Source organism: Bos grunniens, chromosome 26, assembly GCF_055505025.1.
Source record: "Bos grunniens cultivar Pamir isolate PY7600 chromosome 26, Bosgru_T2T1.0, whole genome shotgun sequence".
NCBI lineage: Eukaryota > Metazoa > Chordata > Mammalia > Artiodactyla > Bovidae > Bos > Bos grunniens.
Window position 1 is genome coordinate 25,942,221 of NC_141190.1, and position 24,440 is coordinate 25,966,660.

The 24,440-nt window shown below is 41.1% G+C and overlaps 1 protein-coding gene across 10 annotated transcripts in view; it reads left to right on the forward strand.

Moving 5' to 3' along the window:
* SORCS3 (sortilin related VPS10 domain containing receptor 3) overlaps positions 1-24,440 on the forward strand; it is a 633,389-nt gene that overhangs the window by 605,274 nt on the left and 3,675 nt on the right. For all 10 annotated transcript variants that reach the window (XM_086377568.1, XM_086377569.1, XM_086377575.1 and 7 more), the window contains 5 exons: positions 6,577-6,700; positions 8,302-8,414; positions 12,794-12,925; positions 14,652-14,751; positions 15,702-15,807. In XM_086377568.1, coding sequence (XP_086233694.1) covers positions 6,577-6,700; positions 8,302-8,414; positions 12,794-12,925; positions 14,652-14,751; positions 15,702-15,807 — 575 coding nt within the window. The remainder of the gene's footprint in view (positions 1-6,576; positions 6,701-8,301; positions 8,415-12,793; positions 12,926-14,651; positions 14,752-15,701; positions 15,808-24,440) is intronic.

Consider the following 24,440-nt stretch of genomic DNA (forward strand, 5'->3'; position numbering starts at 1 on the left):
GTACATTAGAGGCATTCAGAGTGGTATTGAAATGAGACAAGCCTGGATTGGGGTCCCGATACAGGTTCTTCTTTGTTGTATGTCTTTGATCAAATCAGGTAATTGCTCTGTGCCTCAGTTTTGTTCACTGTAATGTCAGAGTAAGGCTAGCAGAGACTATATTCTAGTATTGCTTTGAAGATTAATAAGGAAAGGTACTTAAGTGCTTAGAACATATCTAAGCACTTGAAGATATCAGTCACTGTTGTGCTTAGCCGTTGTATCAGTGGGATATACCTCTTGGGGGGGCAAATCTGACATGGTTCCACAGATTTCTCTCCCACCTCTAAGCATGGTTATTCTGCTAGTTAAAAAAGGTGTATTTTCAGTGCTTTTGCCAGCATCAAGACAGAAAAACATTAAGGTGGCCATAGTGTTGAAAAGTTGATCCAGTGAGAATTTTCCTGGCAAATGAGTTTCTTTGAGTGGTTGTTGAGTGCTCCGAGTGTCGAGCTAGTTGGCTGCCCTTCATAAACAAACTGATCTGTGAAAGGGGCAGATATTAATTTTGAGCATTTATTTCTACTATTGTCTTTATATACATTATTGTATTTAGTCATCAGAATATCACTGATGAAAGACAAATTGGCTTGTGTGTGTATATCTGTGTGTTGTGACCAGGTGAATTGGACAGTTTCACCCCAGTGGTTCAATTAAGTCAACCTCCCAGTAAGAATCAGTTGAGGGTCTTCCCTCATGGTTCAGTGGCTAAGACTCCTCTTCCCCAATGCAGAGAACCTGGGTTCGATCCCTGGTTGGGAAACTAGATCCCTTATGTACAACTAAGAGTTTACATGCCACAACTAAGACCTGGCGTAGGCCAAATAAATAAATAAAATTTTATTTAAAAAAGGATCAGTTGACATCCCCCCAAATATTTATAGTCAACCCTCTGTTTGGTGCCCTTAGGAATAAAAGAGCACTTTGTCTCTACCTTCAGGGAAATTACGTTTCTGATAAGAATGCACGATGAATACACACACAGTTATTGGTGCTCAAGTATGACGATGTATACATAAATGGAAGGGACCAAGTGTTCCTAAAATCCAACTGTAGGCCCGTATACCTTCAAACCTATTAGCGAATGTGAAATTATATCAGGAGTTCCATGAGTCTTTCTCAAGAACTTGTATTTTGTGCTAGCTGTTATGAGGAACACAAAAACAGTATAAATTTCATTTGTTCCCCTTAGTGAGTGAAGTTGCTCATTCGTGTCTGACTCTTTGCCACCCCATGGACTGTAGCTTACCAGGCTCCTCCATCCATGGGATTTTACAGGCAAGAATACTGGAGTGGGTTGCCATTTCCTTCTCCAGGAGATCTTCCTGACCTAGGGATCAAACCCGGGTCTCCCGCATTATAGGCAGATGCTTTACCATCTGAGCCTCTATTTGAGGCTCAGATGGTAAAGTCCTCTATTTGAGAATATGAGGTTAACATCCAAGAATAGATACTATAAGCTATGGTAATAGGAATATAACATTATTGGCCCAGCCAAGCAGCTTAGTGGGTGATGGATGCAGGGCTTCTTGGTCTTAGAGCAAGTCATGTATGGAGCTGGTCCTAAGCTGGCATTGAAGGAGCAATAGAATTGGGGCAGAAAGGAGGGAAGGGATTTGTATGCAGTGGTAAAGCTTTGGGTATGTTTTTGTTCTGTGTTGACTGAGTCTACCAAAGTGGGATTCATTTGGGATGAATTGCATAACAACTAAAATTGGAGTGGATAGGTGACCAATGGCTTTAAATGACAAATGAATACGTTTTATTTTGTCATAGAAATTCATATTTAGAAGAGGATATTGTAAGAGAGTGGGCTTTCCAGGTGGCTCAGTGGTAAAGAACCCCACTGCCAGCACAGGAGACTTAAAAAAGTGGGTTCTATCCCTGGGTTGGAAAGATCCTGTGGAGGAGGGCATGGCAGCCTACTCCAGAATTCTTCCCTGGAGAGTCCCATGGACAGAGGAGCCTGGCCAGCTGCAGTCCATAGAATTGCACAAAGTCAGAGCTGACTGAAGTAACTGAACATACACGCACATGTTATTGTGGAATCTGCTAAAACTTTTAAGGGAGATAAGCGTACTGATTGCATAGTCTGTCTAATTTGGGAATGGCAAGTTTTTATCAGGGTATGCATTTAAACTGTGGACATTTGATAATATTCTATGTTGATTTACTGTGGGAAAATGGTGCAGGCTTCATCCCCACATTTCTGTGAAGCTCCCAGATCCATTATTCAGGGGGATATCTTCTAACTATGTAGTCGCTCAAGAGCTTTGCTGATGTCTTGCTGGGTTTACTGGATAGGATGTGACCTGTTGCACATAAGGGACTCTTTGTGGGCAGGGATGTAACCCACAGCCTACGCAGGCCATGAGCCTTGCCGTGGGCTGCCCGTGCAGCTTGGACAAAACACAGAGAAGTCAATTGGCCGCATGTTGGATTTGTGGGGCTCTAAAAGGCCAATTTGCTGGGATTAACAGAGGTCTGGCTTAATAAATGTGTCTGCTTGCCTAATAGATTTAGTAAATGAACCTTAAAATACTTGATTTAATTTAGTGTTGTGCACTAGACATGGGTGGCCAGTGAAGAACTCAAGAATTCCGTGGAGTGTTCCAGCTTTGCAAGGGAGGTGAAATCAGCCATGATGCCATAATAGCTGATGAAAAACAAAAGCAATTTGAAAAACAAAATTAGATTCTGCCATCTCTCTAGCGTGGAAGCCTGTGGTCTGCTGCCCTGGAGGCCAAGTGTGCTCATTTGACACAGTTTGCTGTGGCTCAGAGCCCTGACTGGCTGGTGGGATGGCATGCTCCCTCCCACCTCAGCTGGCATTTCCTTGCTTGGTTCCTGGATCTGCTAGGAAAGCAGCCAGAGGGGAGAAAGTCAGATCTGCTGGAGCGGGAGGAATCCCTCTCCTTTCAGGTTGCCCAGCCCAGTCTAAGACAAGAAGAGTGTGCAGAGTAAGAAGAGTGGGACCACGTAGACCCCTGAGTGCTGAGGATGATGTGGGAGTAGCACAGATTCCTTTAAAAAAACTGAAAGTAGCTCAGTCGTGTCTGACCCTTTGTGACCCCATAGACTATACAGTCCATGGAATTCTCCAGGCCAGAATACTGGAGTGGGTAGCCAGATTCCTTGAAGAGAATACCATTAGGGGAGAAAGGATCCTGATGGTGAGAGGTGGGAAGAGATTAGAGATAGCTGAGGGCAGTAACCAAAACAGAAGGGTAATGTGATATAGTTATGGTCAGAGAGAACAATTTATGGAAGCAAGAGAAACTAAAAACAGATCAGTTATTCCTTTGCTGTTTTGTTTGTCTCCCAACATTTTATTATTAAAAAATTCAAACACAAATTAAAAGATGAAATAATTTTACAGTGAATATCCATATACCTACCACCTGTAGTCTTATCATTGGAAGAGGGCATGGCAACCTACTCCAGTATTCTTGCCTGGAGAATCCCATGGACAATATAATCTATATTAACATCTACTCTGCTTGTTTTATCATGTCTATTTATCTGTCCATCCTTAGTCTATCATTAACACATAGTCTATCATTAACATCTACTCTGCTTGTTTTATCATGTCTATTTATCTGTCCATCCTTCTATCCAGCAATCAACTGATCTTAATTTTTTTAAATTCATTTCAGAATAAATTTCAGACAGCTATATATTTTATCCTTAATGCTTCAGGCTACGAATCATTAGCTAGAGTTCTTTACTTGTTTGCACTTTTTCCTCCATGGAGGTATGAAATGTATCAATCACAAAATGGACAGATCTGAAGTCTGTACTTCCTGAGTTCTGAGAAATACACATACTTATAACCCAAACTCCTATCAAGATATATATTATTAGCATTGCTTCCAAGAGTTCTCTATACCCCTTCTCAGTAAATTCCCACCCCAAACCCCAGAACCAACCACTATTTTTTCCCATCATGAATTAGATCTATCTTTTCTATTAATAGAACTTCATATTCATACCATATGAATTCTTTTATATAAGGTTTCTTTCATTTCTTATGGTTTTTAGAAGGCAATGGCACCCCACTCCAGTACTCTTGCCTGGAAAATCCCATGGACGGAGGAGCCTGGTAGGCTGCAGTCCATGGGGTCGCTAAGAGTCAGACACAACTGGGCGACTTCACTTTCAATTTTCACTTTCATGCATTGGAGAAGGAAATGGCAACCCGCTCCAGTGTTCTTGCCTGGAAAATCCCAGGGATGGTGGAGCCTGATGGGCTGCCGTCTAAGGGATCGCACAGACTTGGGCACGACTGAAGCTACTTAGCAGCAGCAGCATGGTTTTGAGACTCATCCATACTGTTGATATCAATATTTGCTTTTTGATTTTGTTGAATGCATGCACTTTGGCTTGTTTATTCATTTTCCTATTGATAAATTCTTCTAGGTTCATTTCAGTTTTTGACTACTATGAATGTAACTGCTATGAGCATTTTCTTCTGTTTGTGGATACATGTTTTCTTTTATCTTGACTAAATTTCCTAGACTGCAATTGCTAAGCTATAAATATAAAATAGCATGATTATCTTGGAAAAATTATTACAATTTCTTATAAAAGTGAACTTTTTCCTACATAGTTGCACCATCGTACATCCCATCAAAACCGTATGAGAGTTCTAGTTGCTCCACATCTTCAACAATATTTGTCATTATTTTTAAAGAAATTTTTGTCATTCTGTTGGGTATACAGATGTATTTCATTTTCCTTCCAAAGAATATGACTAAGGTAATGAAACAGTTGAAGGCATTCTGACAGACAAGCCCTAATGGGTTGACTAGTAGGAACTAGAAAATTAGCCGAAAGCCATTCATTAATTCTGTGTGTTCTTATTGCTGAATAAGTCCTTACAACTTTAAGCTAAGGCCCACAGTAGGGACAGACTTTTCCCAAGGTCATTCATTAAAATAGTAACATGCTATAAAACTCAGCCAGAGTTTCAAGTCTCTGTTCTTGTTACACCAACAATGGCCACTCAGTGGCACACAGTTTTCCTTTATTCCATGTCCATGGCCAATATTGCCGTGTTAAGCCTGACTTGACTTCTCAACACAGGACACTAAACAGTCACCGTTGGTCTGTTGGAGTTGATGTTCATCACAGAACCTACTTGTGCCTCATTTGTGGTTTAATTAATGAGTTCACATCCTTGTGCATATCATCACAGAACCATAAGTATGAGGAAGCATGCTTGGACTCTGGGCTTACCCTTAGTTAATAAAAAAGAATATAACTTTCCACACCCACTTCCTTCTGTCATTTAGCAAACAGAGAAGAAAGGATGTCAGGAAGCTTAGGGCAATGTCTAATCCTGTCCGACTCCAGCCATCAGCTTGGTCATAAAATAGAGCAATAGAATTTTAAAGCCAAAAAATCAAATGATTGTTTCAGAGGCCCAGGTGAAAATTCTGAGCTAGAAAGGGATTTCAGTTTTGCAGAAGGGACGCTATACTCTGAATGCTGCATCCCTGAGCCTCTGCAGCATCCAGGTGCACAGATGTGCTGTGTGAACTCTGGCTGATATCCACATTCTTAAAAGGCAAGTCTATGCATCCTCACAACTGGTGACATCACTGCTCTATCCTATTGTCATCCTAACCCACAGAGAGGAGATGGGGTCTGCTCATCTGCACTTGTGACATCTATTCATGAGCTGCCTTAGAAAAGCCTTACCTTGCAAACACCAGATAGCTTCAGAGGACGTGGGCCTCAAGATAACCACTGAATAATGACACTTTAATCTCAGAATCTGCATTCTCTTCTCTCCAATAAACCCTTGCTTCTACTGAGATCCTAATTTCTAAGGGAAAGCATGTGCTTATTATCTTTCACTCTTTATCTTTGGCAAGTCCTATCTGTTATGATCAGGGGAAGACAGAAAAATAAAAAAAAGATTAAAAAGTGAGCACAGATATGCATGTTTCTCTGTTTCCCAGCTTATTTAAATTGTTAGAAATGCCTTGCAATGAAACACACAGATCAATAATACGACTGTATATACAACTTATATATGGATTCTGCTAGATGTAAGACAACATGCCAAAGGCAGGTAGGTGATTCAGAAAGAAATAAAATATGGTCACTTCTCTGAGAAATCTTGCGGCCCAACGGAATACATGATGAAAATATAAGTCGCACAAAATATTAGAGGAAAAGAGAAAGTGATCAGCTATTCCCAGAGTCACTAGGAATAGATTACAAAAGGTGCTTCTACTTTGCCCCAGGAGAAGTAACAGAAAGATGGACAAAATCCATGGTGCCCAGTCTTACCTTCATCTCTCAGAATGAGCATTTTACAGTGTATTTCAAGTAGATTAATATGCTTCCTGGATACTAGCTATATAATTTAGAAAGCTGTGCAATTTTTTTCCTTCCTTCTTCAAGTTAGGATCCCTTGGGGATATGCAAATGCTATGCAGATTGGTGACAGTCTGAGATTTACAGGAAAGGAGGGAATCTAATATTCCCATAAAGGACTAAGTAAGTGTTTGGGCTTCTCTCTTTTAGCCCCTCATCACCTTGGACAGCAGCATTTCCTTCACATTCCTAGCAGAGGGAACTAATACCATCACTGTCCAGGTGGCCGCTGGGAATGCCCTCATCCAGGACACAAAAGATATCGCTGTTCACGGTAAGCCCTGTGATGCCCCTTTCTGCCCAGTGATCCCCTCCAGCCACCTGAGTGGCATTCACTGACTGTTTTGGAAATTGCCCAGGCTGTGGGAAAATTATGTATGTCCACAAAAGGTATCTAAAGGTACTTCTTTACTTGTCCTGGAGTAGATACTGAGATTGTTAGAGAAGTAAGTGCAGATAAGCATTGTTTGTCTTCCGTGATATGTCTGCATCACAACCTGATGGTCTCATTAGACAGGGATAAACCATAAGTTGAAGAGATGCTGAGCTAAAAAGACTATCATTGAAGCATCTTGATCTGTTGAACCGCCAAGGTATCTATAACACACAGGTAGCATCCATTCTTTGTGAGGTGTGAACCAGTAATTTCAAAAGCTGGAGGAGTTACAGTATCTGCTCTTGAGGAACTCATAGCTTAAGTACTGAGATGAACTATACATAACCGATGTGTTTTGTTTGTTGTTGGAGACTCTAACATCTTTTGCTGCAAAGGATAAGAATAAGGCTAAGAATATAAGGATAAAACAAGGCAGGAGAGTGGTAAACAGAATCACCATTCTGTTCTTTATCCTGGAGGACCATTCTTAATTATTAAGTTAATTTTCAATCAAACTGCTTTTATCACCATTCAGTGAACCTCCCTCAGACCCAAAAAACAGCCACTGTAGAAAAAAAGAAAGCCAAAAGAAAATCCTAGAAAACAGGATTTTCTGGAAAGTTATACTAGGGTATGTGACTTTAAACTATAAACTTTAAACTATAAACTTTGACTCAGTTTGTATCTTCCACTTCACCCCAGATGAGCGCCTTTTCCTACAACTCTGCAAACTTGAGGTTCAGGCTCTCTCACTGGGCACCTGGAAGACTTTAAACATTTTTATTGGAGTGCAACTGGGAGTTTGGGCTTTGTAGATGTAAACTATTACATTTTGAAGGGATAGACAATAAGGTCCTACTGTGTAGCGTAGGGAACTATATCCAGTCTCCTAGGATAAACCATAATGGAATGTATATCTGTATAAAACTGGGTCACTTTGCTGTATAGCATAAATGAGCACCACATTGTAAATCAACCATACTTCAATTAAAAAATTAAAATACAGAGAAGTACACAGATAATGTTTCAGTTTCATGAATTACCACAAAGTGGACAGACCTGTGTATCTACCAATCAGATCAAGAAACCAAATGTTACCCACAGCCTAGATACAGCAGTATCGATGGAACAAGAAAAAGCTCCATTCTAATCTAGCTCAATTTATTAATGCTTTATTGTTGCCTCTACATGACTACCTGTAGCAGCAGAAGTCTCCTTTTCCTCAAGTTTCACAATTATCTTGCATTTTGGATGTTTATTTACAAGAAGAAATTCTTAAGATTAAAAAAAAAAAAGTGGTAGGAGCACAAACCTACTTCCAGTAGGTGACTTCCAGTCACCAAATCCCACTTCATTTAGAAGCCAAGAGACAGGCTGAAAAGACAGAATTAGAGATGAGGCCACATGGAAGCCCTTTTCCTAAAGCACAAAGATGGTGGAGTCTCCCCACCTTATCGCAGCCTCTCTCAGCCTCACTCACACATGCTCTCTCCTTGCAGAATACTTCCAGTCCCAGCTCTTATCTTTCTCTCCTAATCTGGATTACCACAATCCTGACATTCCAGAGTGGAGGCAAGATATTGCCAATGTGATCAAGCGGGCTCTGGTGAAAGTAAGTTGACTTTATCTTTGCTTAAATCTTCTTGAATAAAGAACCAGATGGTGTGGTCCCAGAGGCATTTTCATGATTCAGACCACCATTCTACAGTTAAATAAAGATTATTGCTCTGTAAAAAGAGAGAGAAGGGTAGAGGAAATGAAGGATGGAAAAGAAAGATGGAGAGATTCAGAAGAGAGAGATAAAGACAATTAATCCATGTTTGAGGATGGGAAATTGGCACCATCTTTCTCCTGCATTTTTCTAAGACAGGAGATTGAGCCCTTTAATAAAATGATTGATGGACCACTGCTTAAGTATATACTAATGTCACTCACTCGTTTGGCCCACCAAAGTTTAGAGAGCTTTTGTTTGTTTGTTGTTTTTGTTGCTGCTTTTTAAAAAAATTATTTGTTTTTTAATTGAAGGATAATTGCTTTACAGACCTTTGTTGTTTTCTGTCAAACCTCAATATGAATCAGCCATAGGTATACATATATCCCCTCCCTTTTGTTGTTGTTTTTAACCAGACAATCAGACTTCAAGATTTCCATTGACCATATGTCGCAGTCAGAAGGTGACAAGCTAGGAATTAGAGCATGCCAGCAGACTCTAGGGTGATAGCACCAAGCCTGGCATTCTGCAGTCTGTGGTGTCACAAAGAGTCAGACATGACTTGGCAACTGAACGACAACAGCATATTTTCCTTAGAGCAAGTTGAAATGGTTTTGTTAACCATTTGCTCAGACCTAGGCACTAGAGTATAATGATGGATAAAACATGGTCAATTCAAATTTAAGTCTAATGTGCAACTAATTCTATGAGAGAGGCATGGCCAGCATTTCAAAGGAGCATGGAGAAAAGTGCAATTCACTCTATCTAGAAAAGTTCAGGCTTGACACATATTTGTGATTCAGTAAATACTTGTGAACTAGTGGAATAGTCTTTGGAGGGAATACTTGAACTCTGTTTTAAAGGATAAACGGTAGTTAACAGAGACAGGATGATGTCTCTCAGGTACAATGAAGGCGTGTGCAAAGCCATGGCCTATGGTAAGTACAGCATATTTGATAAATGACAGTTTATTTTAGCCAATCTATAAGTTATAAGGGCAGGTGTGACTGATGTTATGCTGGGATGGATTGATCATTTTGTGAAAGGTCTGAGCAGCTAAAAGGGGTTTTGACATACTTCCTGTAGGTTCTGAGAAGTGTGAAATGTGTTCTTTCTTTATTATTTAGGTTAAAGAAATACTTTATTTATTTTGCTAACAAAGCAAGAGATTTTATTGGGAAGTGGTGCCTGGGTGGAGAGCAGTAGGGTAAGGGAACTCTGGAGAACTGCTCTGCCACATGGCTCGCAGTCTCAGGTTTTATCATGATGGGATCAGTGGCTTTATATTTCAGACACCCAATCTTGTGGTAATACAGAGGATGGTCTCTAGAGGTGGGAAGTGAATAGGGTAGGGGATGATTTCACAGGAGATGACCTGTTAAAAGACTACGGCACTTGTCTAAACCAGATGTAATAATAAAATCCTGAAAAGGAAAGATCCAAAGGCTAACTTAACCTGTTGAGAAATAGAACTGGTGACTAATAAAATGTAGTGTGAATGAGAGGGAAGGAGAAGCTTTCTGATTATAAGAGTAGAAAGGAGAGGATTTTCCTTGCCATTGATCAAGATGGCAACTGTGTAGGAGAAACATACTTGGGGAACAATGATGATTTGGTCTTTGATATGAGTCTGGAGTATCTGAGAAACAACTGGGTAAAGATAAACAAGAGAGTTAAAGATATGATTGGAGATCAAGTGAGGTTTCTGTAGGAGGTAGTGAGGCTGGAACTGAGGCCATGGAGGTCTTTAAGTCTGCCCCCTCCCCCCAACCACCCTGAAAGGGAGAGGGGGCAGGGCCGAGATGGATGCTAATGCTCTCCAAGGTAAAGGAGAAAGATCCAGGGAAGGACACGGAAAAGAAGCTGCCAGAGAGGAAAAATAGATAAAAGATAATAATATAAGAGCATTCCTGTGAGGAGCTGTCTATAAGAACCATACTTCATATCTGTTTACAAAAACTTGTTCAAAGAGAGGGATGAAAATGAAATTGATCTTGTATGCCTTTGACTATGAGACATCTAGGATTGTGCTGGATTTGTATGATTGGAGTTAGTTCCTTCCACATTCCCTAACTGAGTGATGCACTCTGTGACCATTCTTCCCTGGGACACGGGGTCACACCTGCCAGGACACTCCTGGGCTTATCCCATTTTCTCCATTGGGTGATTATCTGACCTCAGTCTGTTCTCTGAAAATTACTTTCCCTGCCTAGTTAGAATAAATCCATCTTGCCTCCCAGCAGGGAACTGAGGCATCTGGCAAAACCTTGTCGAGCTCTCTGGAGATGCCTCCCCACTTTGGGGGGGCTTTCCAGACTTCTGACTGCCACTTACTAGTTCTCTGCAGGATGGCACTCTCTTTTCTTCATCACATCCCTGAGAAATAACACCAGTCTCTAGTTCCAAATACAAATCGGAGCTGAGCTAATGGGAGACAGCCCCTCCACTTATATTCAGTCCAGTGTTTATTTATTCTTTCCTCACTGTCAGGCATCATTTGGAACAGTGAGGTAGCCATAGAGACCATCCCCTCTCCTCCGAATATGGGCAGACATACAATAAGAACCTATTAGAGAAAAGACTGTGGCAGATAGGCATACCTTACTGTGGGCATGATCTAAATTCCTTTCGTGGAAATCTGAAGTGCTAGGAGCAAGAGGCTGACATGGAACAGGTCAATGAAGGTGAGATAGTCAGGGGAGACTTCTAGGAGATGGGTATTTCTGCCAAGTCAAAAACTGTATGTGAGAGTTGGACTGTGAAGAAGGCTGAGAACCGAAGAATTGATGCTTTTGAACTGTGGTGTTGGAGAAGACCCTTGAGAGTCCCTTGGACTGCAAGGAGATCCAGCCAGTCCATTCTGAAGGAGATCAGCCCTGGGATTTCTTTGGAAGGAATGATGCTAAAGCTGAAACTCCAGTACTTTGGCCACCTCATGCAAAGAGTTGACTCATTGGAAAAGACTCTGATACTGGGAGGTTTTGGGGGAAGGAGGAGAAGGGGACAACAGAGGATGAGATGGCTGCATGGCATCACTGACTTGATGGACGTGAGTCTGAGTGAACTCCGGGAGTTGGTGATGGACAGGGAGGCCTGGCGTGCTGCGATTCATGGGGTGGCAAAGAGTCGGACACAACTGAGTGACTGAACTGAATGGAACTGATATCATATCTGAATTGACAAAAGATTAGTTCTGGATAAAAGACTTTCAGGACACACATAGGAAAGAATAGGACTACCCTTTACAGAGAAGAATTCAGAGTTTTATTTTCCTGAGGATTTTACCCTCAAATGGAAGCTTACATTTAGTTTTTATCGAAAAGCAGTATAATCCTTTTACTAAACCCTCAGGAATAGAAAAATTCATTTAAAATTTCAGCATCTTAACTCAACTTTTAGTGTCTTGTTTTATTTGTCATGTGTATACATTTTTATTTTTATAGAATTGTAGCCAAGGAAATGTAAAGAACTAGATCAGAATACAGCTCTCATTAAGCATTTTTCCATGTTGTCTCACTGTGCTAATTATCATCTTTATGGTAGCATAAACATTATTTACTTAACTTTTTAAAATATTTAATATTTTCCCATTTATTTGATATTATAAGTAATGTTATGAGTGTTTCTTTCTCCAAATGGCTTTTCCTATATTTTGGATTATTTCTTTAGGACAAACACTCCAAGTTACAGTTTCTGAATGAAGGGTCTGAATATGTTTATGACTTTACAGTAAGCCTTTTGAAAAATAAATTGGCAACATGTATCAATTTTTAGTGCTGCCAGCAACAGTTGAGGAAACCTCTTAATTGAAGCTGCACCAATATTAGCTATTTTAACTTAATAAAAAACCCTGCTTTAGTAAGTGAAAACAAGAACTGCTTTGCTCTTTTTTTAATTTGCATTTTCCCGTGTTTGTTTATAACTTCTTATTCTTCATTTGCAGCCAGTCTGTTCATGTTTTAGCCAGAAGCTTTAGTCTTCTTAGTGTAGAAAAAATGGAAAATGTGGGAGGAGCTTTTGCCAATGTTGCCAGCAAACAATACTTTGCAGATCATTCATAGTAGTATTTCAGTTTCATGAAAGGTGTATGTAAGAGCAGAGGAGGTAGAGAAACTAATTCTCTGCTTAGCAGTTCTAGGGAAAGCAAAAGGAAGCCTGAATGTATATTGGAAACTGTGCCTTAAATGCTGTATTAACTATGCATAGTCAATATCCGTGTTATTGACTTGGGGAAGGCTGGATCCTCCAGGACCCACTCTTCAGTCAAAACGTCTTTGCAGGTAACCAGTGTCCCGGAAGACCAGATCCTCGTTGCCGTGTTCCCTGGCCTCCCCACTTCTGCAGAGCTGTTCATCCTTCCCCCCAAGAACTTGACAGAGAGGAGGAAAGGCAATGAAGGGGACCTGGAACAAGTAAGTGAAAGAAACCTTGGCTAGGACACTCTTCTGCACCACCCTCTAAGGGAACACAAAGCATTTCTAGCCCAAAAGGTAGACTGAACCCTTTCCTATTTGTCCATCAACCTGTCACTCATTGTCTGGCACCAGGGCTTTGGAAGCAATCAGCTTTAACCAGAATAAACACAAATGCACAAACACTGGCACATTTAGCCACACAAGAAAGAAAAGCACTCCTGAAATCATTCATTCCAAGAGTTGCCATTCTTGCAACTTGCTCATGTCTCCCAGCTAATGAGTTGTCCTGGCAAAAAGAGATGGAGTGGGAGGCGGGGGGGTTGTGGGGGATGAAGAGAAGGATTTGAGTTTCCCTGTCTATTTCTCAAAAATGTGCTTCCTGTCTTGAAAGAGCCTGGTCAACAGAAGTTCTGCTTCTAGGAAGAAAATGAACTGCTTTTAAACGTGTGTCTTTGGAGAGAGATGGATTCCCTCATCTTGCTTTGACTAAGGAAGCAGCGTTCCCCAAAGGGATCGTGATTTACTGCCTTTATCAAATGGCATATAGCTCTTATGATCTGCATACCTGCCTAGAATGAAGGTGGCAGTGGTCCCATGTCTCGCTCTCTCACTCCCTGCTCTTGCTGGGGTCTTACTTGAATGGGCTTTGCTTTACCTTCCCATGCCTTCCTGTGATGAGTTAGAAATAAGTGAGAAAGGAGCTGCTAAAAGCCAGCAGGAATCAAATTCCCTTTTGAATTAATCAATGTACAGATGTCTTCCAAGTCCCTCTGCCACTCACCTAGCTGCCACCCCATCCCACGTTGGGCACAGTCCACCAAGGGCTGCACAGATGCCATCATGGTCAGTTTCTCTGGAAATGAAGTGGATCCTTGCATTACAGGGCTGCATATTGAAATCGGCCAGATATAAATTCAGCTTCTCAATGCATACATCACTTTTACAAGACCTCTTTATTCTGAAATAGCAAGTGGCATGTGTGAACTATATTTGGAAGCTACAATATCCATCCATTTAGATAAATAGGTAATTACGGTGATGAATAGCAGCTGTGATATTAAGGCACGTACAGCGAGATAAGAGTTAGGGACAACAGCCTCAGTCTGCCTCAGCTTTCATGTGGGAATTACACAGTGATTAAATCGATGTTATGTGTTCTGAGACTTGCTGGGGAAAAGTAAAGAGGAAAAATTATCCCATAAAAAGGAGGCAGCTTCTGCTTTGATGTTTGCCTCCCATTGTCTCTAACAGAGAAACAGCAGAGGAGTGGGCTGTGGTGTACATGCCTGCTTTAATCCTGGCAGGGGCCTCTATCCTGTGTGTGTTGCTTGTTCACATTAAAGAACTAATGGTGGTTGACTTTCTTTCACTGGGATCCATAACACGTCTCTCTATGGAAAGTTATACAGGCTTGGATGAAAAGACACTGAACTGGGAGTTGAATGAAACATTTATGTCCGTTGTCAACTCAAATTCCCTAGGTGACTGTGGACACACCTCTGTCTCATTCTCCAATAATAGCAAATAATACCAACTTGTCCTTGGCTTCACAGGGCTCTAGGGGCTGGGAGAACCAAATGGATAAAAATGTTCCAATATCCTGTCCTCTCACTGAATAGGTTATTTTTCGCCTGTTGACCCGGGTTTCTTTCTCCATGAGGGGGCACCATCACATGACATTACTTCCCATGCAGCTTCTCTCTCTCTCTCTTTTTTCCTCCAGATTGTAGAGACTCTATTTAATGCTCTAAACCAAAACTTGGTCCAGTTTGAGCTGAAGCCAGGGGTTCAAGTCATTGTGTATGTCACACAGCTGACCTTAGGTAAGTGCCTGAAGGCATATGGGGTGGGGAGATGGGTATGGTGATCTGATATCCTGGAGATAAAACAGAGGAGATGGTTACCAAACGCTTTCCAATAAATGCTCATAAATGGCTTTGTGTAGTGATGGCAAAGAAAGATTAATTACATCTTTCTTGAGCCCTCCTGTTAGGATGGCAAGAAGACATCTTTAGAAGTGGCTTTGCTATTGAATTCCTGGATGATCTTCAGGAAAACCTACAATTTCTTTGGGCCTTGACTTTATTATGTTTCTTATGTATAACAGTTTCTTATCTATAACGTAGTTCTCAATCTCCCTTAATTTCTACAGTTATCTGATTCAATGAATCTTGATTGGGAGACCAGATCAAATAACTTTAAAACTCCCTTCAATTTATAATGTTTAAATCTATTATGTTTAAATCTAAAGTGAAAAGAGGGACTAGCTCTGGGTGGTTGATTTATGAAAGAAATTCTAAAAAGGCATGTCCCATTGAACACCCACCTTTGGCTCTCTGGAAAAGCCTATTTGCTAACTGTTTCTAATTAATGAAAGCTTTTCAGATGTAGAGGTTCCACATGTGCCCATCCAGCCATGTTTTACCAGAATCGACTAGAGGAAGAAACAGAAACACTCTATCACCTATAATCATATTGACAAGCACTCAGGTGTCTAAGAAAAGGAGCATTCATACCCTATTCCTGCTCCCCTTAGCTGAGTACAATTTATAGCAGGAACAGCAGGTTTCCCCAGGCAGAGCGAGGAGTTTACTTTCCCTAAGAAGCTGTGATCAGGGTACCATCATCATTGAAGCCAAGCTTCCTCTGCCAAGATAGCATGCAAGGCAATCGGAGGCTGTATATAAGGTTGGAGACCCTCTGGCCTCATTCTCCAATGGATACTCCCCCAGCTAGTAGCTTCCGAATGAGCAAGTCTGTTCTTTCCTCCTAGCTCCGCTGGTGGACTCTGGCGCTGGGCACAGCAGCTCAGCCATGCTTATGCTCTTGTCAGTAGTGTTTGTCGGCCTGGCTGTGTTTTTGATCTACAAGTTTAAAAGGTATGTGCTGCCATCACTCAATTTTATGCATGGGGCTAGGTTCCTGGGGGTTGATTCTTCCTGTAACTTACATTGCTAAACTCATCCCACATATGTGATATTAACTTTCCCTGAAGCTGTACTTGGCATTGGGAAAGAACAGGAAATGTTTTAGGGTCAGAGAGTAAATGGACTTAATATGAATCTCTCCAGTTTATAATTATGTTGAACTGGGAAAATGAAGTGGCTTAGATGGTAAAGAATCCGCCTGCAATGGGGGAGACCTGGATTTGATCCCTGGGTCAGAAAGATCCCTTGGAGAAGGGAATGGCAACCCACTTCAGTACTTCTGCCTGGAGAATTCCATGGACAGAGGAGCCTTGCAGTCATCGTCCATGGGATCACAAAGCGTTGGACATGACTGAGTGACTAACACAACACTAGGAAAATGAGGGGCAGCCTATGAAGCCAGTTTATTTTCTTGAAGAAAGTTTCAGACGTCATTTCAGAGAAGGCAATGGCAACCCACTCCAGTACTCTTGCCTGGAAAATCCCACGGATGGAGGAGCCTGGTAGGCTGCAGTCCATGGGGTCACAAAGAGTTGGAGACAACTGAACGACTTCACTTTCACTTTTCACTTTCATGCATTGGAGAAGGAAATGGCAACCCACTCCAGCATTCTGGCCTGGAGAATCCCAGGGACGGCGGAACCTGGTGGACTGCCATCTATGGGGTCGCACAGAATCGGACACAACTGAAGTGACTTAGCAGCAGCAGCAGCAGCAGCAGCAGACCTCATTTAAGTTTCTACAGTAGGGTCTCAAATATTTAGGAGATCTTTTTCTACAGCTTACCACTCATTTAAGGTGACTAAGTAGAGAAACGCGTGTGTGTGTGCTCAGAGGTATCGGACTCTTTTCTACCCCAAGGACTGTAACCTGCCAGGCTCCTCTATCCATGGAATTTTCCAGGCAAGAATATTGGAGTGGGTTGTATTTTCTCAGTTCAGTTCAGTTCAGTTGCTCAGTCGTGTCCAACTCTTTGCGACCCCATGGACTGCAGCAGGACAGGCCTCCCTGTCCATCACCAACTCCCGGAGCTCACTCAAACTCATGTCCATTGAGTCGGTGATGCCATCCAACCATCTCATCCTCTGTCGTGTCCTTCTCCTCCCACCCTCAATCTTTCCCAGCATCAGGATCTTTTCAAATGAGTCAGCTCTTTGCATCAGGTGGCCAATGTATTGGAATTTCAGCTTCAACATTAGTCCTTCCAATGAATATTCAGGACTGATTTCGTTTAGGATGGACTGATTGGATCTCCTTGCAGTCCAAGGGACTCTCAAGAGTCTTTAAACACCACAGTTCAAAAGCATCAATTCTTCAGCGCTCAGCTTTCTTTATAGTCCAACTCTCACATCCATACATGACCACTGGACGAACTACAGCCTTGACTAGATGGACTTTTGTTGGTAAAGTAATATCTCTGCCTTTTAATATGCTGTCTAGGTTGGTCATAATTTTTCTTCCAAGGAGCAAACATCTTTTAATTTCATGGCTTCAGTCACCATCTGCAGTGATTTTGGAGTCCCCAAAAATAAAGTCACCCACTGTTTCCACTGTTTCCCCATCTATTTGCCATGAAGTGATGGGACTGGATGCCATGATCTTAGTCTTCTGAATGTTGAGCTTTAAGCCAACTTTTTCACTCTCCACTTTCACTTTCATCAAGAGGCTCTTTAGTTCTTCTTCACTTTCTGCCATAAGGGTTGTGTCATCTGCGTATCTGAGGTTATTGATATTTCTCCTGGCAATCTTGATTCCAGCTTGTGTTTCCTCCAGCCCAGTGTTTCTCATGATGTACTTTGCATATAAGTTAAATAAGCAGGGTGACAATATACAGCCTTGATGTACTCCTTTTCCTATTTGGAACCAGTCTGTTGTTCCATGTCCAGTTCTAACTGTTGCTTCCTGACCTGCATACAGATTTCTCAAGAGGCAGGTCAGGTGGTCTGGTATCCCCATCTCTTTCAGAATTCTCCACAGTTTATTGTGATCCACACAGTCAAGGCTTTGATATAGTCAATAAAGCAGATATAGATGTTTTTCTGGAACTCTCTTGCTTTTTTGATGATCCAACAGATGTTGGCAATTTGATTTCTTGTTCCTCTGCCTTTTCTAAATCCAGCTTGAACATCTGGAAGTTCACAGTTCATGTATTGTTGAAGCGTGGCATGGAGAATTTTGAGCATTACTTTACTAGCATGTGAGATGAGTGCAATTGTGGGGTAGTTTGAACATTCTTTGGCATTGTCTTTCTTAGGGATTGGAATAAAAATTGACCTTTTCCAGTCCTATGGCCACTGCTGAGTTTTCCAAATTTGCTGGCATCTTGAGTGCAGCACTGTAAAGCATCATCTTTTAGGATTTGAAATAGCTCTACTGGAATTACATCATCTCCACTAGCTTTGTTCATAGTGATGCTTTCTAAGGCCCACTTGCCTTCACATTCCAGGATGTCTGGCTCTAGGTCAGTGATCACCATGGTGATTATCTGGGTCGTGAAGATCTTTTTTGTACAGTTCTTCTGTGTATTCTCGCCACTTCTTCTTAATATCTTCTGCTTCTGTTAGGTCCATACCATTTCTGTTCTTTATCGAGCCCATCTTTGCATGAAATGTTCCCTTGGTATCTCTCATTTTCTTGAAGAGATCTCTAGTTTTTCCCATTCTATTGTTTTCTTCTGTTTGTTTGCACTGATCACTGAGGAAGGCTTTCTTATCTCTCCTTGCTATTCTTTGGAACTCTGCATTCAATGTGTATATCTTTCCTTTTCTCCTTTGCTTTTCACTTCTCTTCTTTTCACAGCTATTTATAAGGCATCCTCAGACATCCATTTTGCTTTTTTGCATTTCTTTTTCTGGGGGATGGTCTTGCTCCCTGTCTTCTGTACAATGTCATGAACCTCTGTCCATACTCCAGGGCATCTTCCTAGTCCAGGGATTGAACCCATGTTTCTTGCATCTCCTGCATTGGCAGGTGGATTCTTTACCACTACCCCACTTCACATGTTAAATAGAGAAAATATAGCTGAAATCTGGTTACACACATACACATACTTACTTGTATAGTGGTTATTATCCAGTCAGATCAGATCAGTCGCTCAGTCGTGTCCAACTCTTTGCGACCCCATGAATCGCAGTATGCCAGGCCTCCCTGTCCATCATCAACTCCCGGAGTTCACTCAGACTCACATCCATTGAGTCAGTGATGCCATCCAGCCATCTCATCCTCTGTCATCCCCTTCTCCTCCTGCCCGCAATCCCTCCCAGCATCAGAGTTTTTTCCAATGAGTCAACTCTTTGCATGAGGTAGCCAAAGTATTGGAGTTTCAGCTTTAGCATTATTCCTTCCAAAGAAATCCCAGGGCTGGTCTCCTTCAGAATGGACTGGTTGGATCTCCTTGCAGTCCAAGGGACTCTTAAGAGTCTTCTCCAACACCGCAGTTCAAAAGCATCAATTCTCTGGCGCTCAGCCTTCTTCACAGTCCAACTCTCACATCCATACATGACCACAGGAAAAACCATAGCCTTGACTAGACGGACCTTTGTTGGCAAAGTAATGTCTCTGCTTTTGAATATGCTATCTAGGTTGGTCATAACTTTCCTTCCAAGGAGTAAGCGTCTTTTAATTTCATGGCTGCAGTCACCATCTGCAGTGATTTTGGAGCCCAGGAAAATAAAGTCTGACACTGTTTCCACTGTTGCCCCATCTATTTCCCATGAAGTGGTGGGACCAGATGCTGTAATCTTCATTTTCTGAATGTTGAGCTTTAAGCCAACTTTTTCACTCCCCTCTTTCACTTTCATCAAGAGGCTTTTGAGTTCCTCTTCACTTTCTGCCATATAAATTTGCATGCAGAAGTATACCTTTTAAAATCCTCCTCCCTATTTTTCCTGTTTCTAAAGGTAAATAGATCAGAAAAACCAAACCCCACATGTATTCAAATTTCATTTTTGAAGACCAGAGGAGGGGTGATATAATAGGATACTCATTAAAAACATGAAATTGAAATCAATAATTCTGTACCATTATTTACATAATGTAATGCATCTACAAAGCATATACTGGTTAAGAATGTGAACTCAAAAGTCAGACAGACTGTTTTAACATTAGTGCTTGCAGCCTTAGGCAGTTGAATCTGCCTCTAACTAAGCCTTCATTTCCTCATGTGTAACATGGAAAAGCGATAATACTTTATAGGTTTGCTACATGTTTTCAAGGCAAAAATATCTATATCCAGTACATAATAAAAAAAAATCATGAAAGCTAAGCTATTTTGAATAACAGCATGCCTCTGGAAGGTGCCTCCTGTGTCACAAACTGGCACATAGTAGGCTCATATGTATCAGTGGCATAGAAAGATGCTTCACAGGAAGTCTGTGTAAAGTAAAAGTATTATTATTTATTGTCAGATGAATTTTGAAAGTATAGCTTTGGAATTTTTCTAAACTCCAAAGGTAATGCTTTTAGATTTTGGAAGAGATCAGTGGTAAACATGCTTCACTGTACCTTCCCTTCCCCCAGCCCCTGTCAGCTCCCTGCTAGTGGATTTCTCAGGTTAAAAAAAAAAAAAAAAAGTTTTACTCAGTGTACATCTAAGCACTGGGCAGACAGAGGGATCCTTCAACACTCTCCACTAGAAGGGCAAAGTGGGGTTTACTGTCCTTCTCAGTATGTAGACTAATGCTTGAGTCCCTGTCTTTTTGGATCATGATGTGTCAACCCACCACTGTGTTCCCTTTGAAGAAGGGAAAATCCTTCATATCCAATTAACAAAGATTCAGTATATTAATAGAAATGGCCTGGTCAGAGCGATACCCATTTATGGAGATACTTCAGTTACATACAAAGCACATTTTCATTCATTCAAGGATTTGGTTTTGGGGATGCCTGGTGGTTGCGGAGGCTTGAAGATCGGCTAAACCAAATTTATCACCTTCTGGCTCCTAGAACTCCACGTTTGCTAGAACAGGGGCCAGTAGAAGTCCTGCAAAGAGGTGTTTGTGTCAGGTGTCTCTAAATCAAGGCCAGAGGTATCCTGTGACTTAAAAAAACTTTTTCTTTTCTTGTGAGTGAAGTGAAGTCGCTCAGTCACGTCCAACTCTTTGTGACCCCATGGACTGTAGCCCACCAGGCTCCTCCATCCATGGGATTTTCCAGGCAAGAGTACTGGAGTGGGGTGCCATTTCCTTTTCCAGAGGATCTTCCCAACCCACGGATTGAACCCGGGTCTCCTGCATTATAAGCAGACACTTTACCATCTGAGCCACCAGACAGTCAACTTATTCATGTAGCTCTCTCTTAATGTGTAGACTTTAATACTTGAATCTATGCCAGGTAATGGCATTTCTGAATTATTCTACCTCTGTAGAATAATTAAATACCAGCCAACCCTTTCTTAAATACCATTCAACCCTTTCTATGTCCCTGACACTGAATTAGGATACAGAAAACAAATACTAGTTAAAATGGATAAACAATTTGAATCAGTTAACTTTTCTTTTCTAGTCACTTTTTCTGGAAGCTTTTCTTCCAGTGCCCAAGCCTGTTGGCTGAGGTCCTGTTGGATCTCCCTTTATATCTTTGTTCTCCTTTCCCTCTCACTACCTACCTGGAACTCCAATGATGGCTATATGGAGGGTACCTGGCCTGCCGGCAAGTAAAGGTCAGGTTCTTATCCATGGTTCCCAGAGTCTCCTTTGCTTCTTTCATTTCTGTCCAATAGAACATTCTGCAATGATGAAAATTCTTCATGATCTCTACTGCCCAATACAGTAGCCACCGGTATGGTGAAAAAACTGAATTTTCAGTTTTATTTAACTTTTATTAATTTAATGTTAAATAGCTATAGCTGACTAGCAAACACTTGGACAGCATAGGCTAGGGGAAGTGTCATTCTCTTTCTGTTTCTAGATCACTCACCAGGCTCTGTTTTCAGACCCCAAACTTTCTCTCTGCCATCTCCAACATTAATTCATTAAGCCAATAATTCATTCAGCAAACATTTATTGAGTGCCTGCTCTGTGCCAGGCATTGTCTACAATCTCAGCATCCCAAGTGGTCACTTAATAGAAGGGGAATCGAATTGTTTAAAGGAATCTTGGAGATCAAAGTAACTCTTTCCTCCTTCCTCTGTTAAGGGACTATATTTGATCTTATTCTTTGATAGTGACTGCTATTTTGTGGTATCTTAGGCAATATAATAAAAAATCATTTTGTGATGGCTTTTATTTTCTGAAAATTCTGCCTAATAACACCTTCTTTCTAGACTGTAGATTTGTTTTTTTCTTATTGTCCAAGAAAACTTTTGAGTTGTTGTATTTTCTAGTCTTTTTTTTTCCAGTAAGGCTTTCATGATAGTGTGACGCCTACTCTGCTTCTTCTAAATTCTTCTGACAAACTTCTAACATTTAATAATAGTTGGAACAAACAAATAAAAGCTGAAATTAATATAGATGATTTGGATTGATCCATCTTACTCGTCTTATTAAGATCCTCTTATTAAAACTTATATGAATGTATAGCTCAGGGCGTGCCTCTAAACTTCATTTCTCACCTTTCTTTTCTGCAAAGTGGGGTTTAGTCTTGACTTATAGTCCCACTCCAGTACTCTTGCCTGGAGAATCCCATGGACGGAGGAGCCTGGTGGGCTGCAGTCCATGGGGTCGCTAAGAGTTGGACACGACTGAGCGACTTCACTTTCACTTTTCACTTTCATGCACTGGAGAAGGAAATGGCAACTCACTCCAGTGTTCTTGCCTGGAGAATCCCAGGGATGGGGGAGCCTGGTGGGCTGCCGTCTATGGGATCGCACAGAGTCGGACACGACTGAAGCAACTTAGCAGCAGCAGCAGCATAGTCTCAAAAGTCTTACAGGTAGATGTGTTAAAAAATGAAGAGCAATTTGAAAAAAAAATTTAAATGCTGCCAAATTGTGACATAAAATTCATTCTCTTCCAACTATCTATTAAAAATACTGAAAAAAGTGTGTTTTCAGAGATGCAAATAAGGTGAACAATCTTTATAAGGGCAAGTATATCCAAATTCTTACAGGTATCAATCATTAAAAAAGCAGGAAGGGGGAGACAGTGATCTCTGGCTGAAGCTCTGAAGTACCCAGACTTGTGTGATCAGGAGTGGTTTGACTGCCCCAGCACCTAATAAATATTACAGTTGATCCCAACATTCATGAGTAATATGTACTTTTATGATTAGAAGAAATCTAAATCATTAGGCTGCCTTTCTATTTAGATAAGAAGAAAGTAAGGGCTAGCATGAAATTTTAATTACTCACATTTAGAGAGCCTGTGGCCTGCTGCCTCACACATAATCTATTCATTTAAGGTTCTTGTAAATTATATTAAGCTAGTTTAGACCAGTAGGAGTCAAGGGACACCTCCCTTAATGTATGGAAAGCAGCCATTAAAAACATGAAAATTGGATGTCAATGGAAGGTAGAAACTGTCCATGTTTCAAACATATTTTGAGGGCTTTCCAAATTAGCTACGGGAGACCTCATTAAATGCCCACATTCTACCTGGTTGTGGGGTTGAAGCAGGGAAGGGAATGTAGATGCTTAAAAATACAGCTGGTTGGCACTAGGGCAGCAGAGTGATTCTGCTTCACACTTTCACAGAATGTTCTGTATTGGGATGGGTGTCATATGTCTTGAGTTTTAATAACATCTATGCCAGTAATTAACTTCATGAAATGTCTGAACTTCAGACCAATTTCCCCACCATTTAATGAGGTAAGACAGGACCCTTCTACCTGTAAAATTCTAAGATAGAAGTGTGGTCTTTTTGTTTGAGGGCATAATAAATGAAAATAGAGCATTAGCTTTGAGGTCATTTATCTGTTTATTCAACAAATACTTACTGAATATAAACCACATACCAAGCACTATGTTAAGTGTATAGCATTGAAAATGGAAAATGTTGACCTTGCAGAGATGGGGCTTTAGTGGGAGAGAAAGACAGAAAGCAAGTCCACATACATGGCCTATTCCATCACCTTAAACCAACACCCTATTCATTTCTTTCACAGACACCATCCTGTTATTACACATTTATGGTGGGCGAGTTTGGGTGGTCAGGAGAAGCCTCTCAGAGTGGCCTATAAGCCAAATTCTGAAGGGCAAGAAAGACACTATCACAAAAAGAATAGAAGGTGTGTTACAGAGGGAACAGTTTATTCAAGGTCCCCAAGGTGGGGACGAGCCTGATGTATTAGAATCTTGAAACTCAAAGATTGGGTTTCAGACTAGCGGGATCAGCACCAGCTGGGAACTAGGTAGAAATGTAGAATTTCAACCCATCCTGTTCAGACCTCTAGAGAAACAAATGCATTTTAATAGGAACCTGGTGAGGCATAAGCACATTGAAGTTTAAGGAGTGTGGGATTAAAAGAAATCAAAGGAGGCTACAGAAGCTGGTGCACAGTGGGTCAGGAAATAACAGAGATGAGTCAGGAGATAAGTATTCCTATAAGATTTCAGTCTTAACCTGCCTGCTTCTTCAACCTCGAGTCTGTCTGCCTTGTTTACAAACCCACTACTATGGTGTCTTTGAAGGAAGTTACTTCTCTTAACC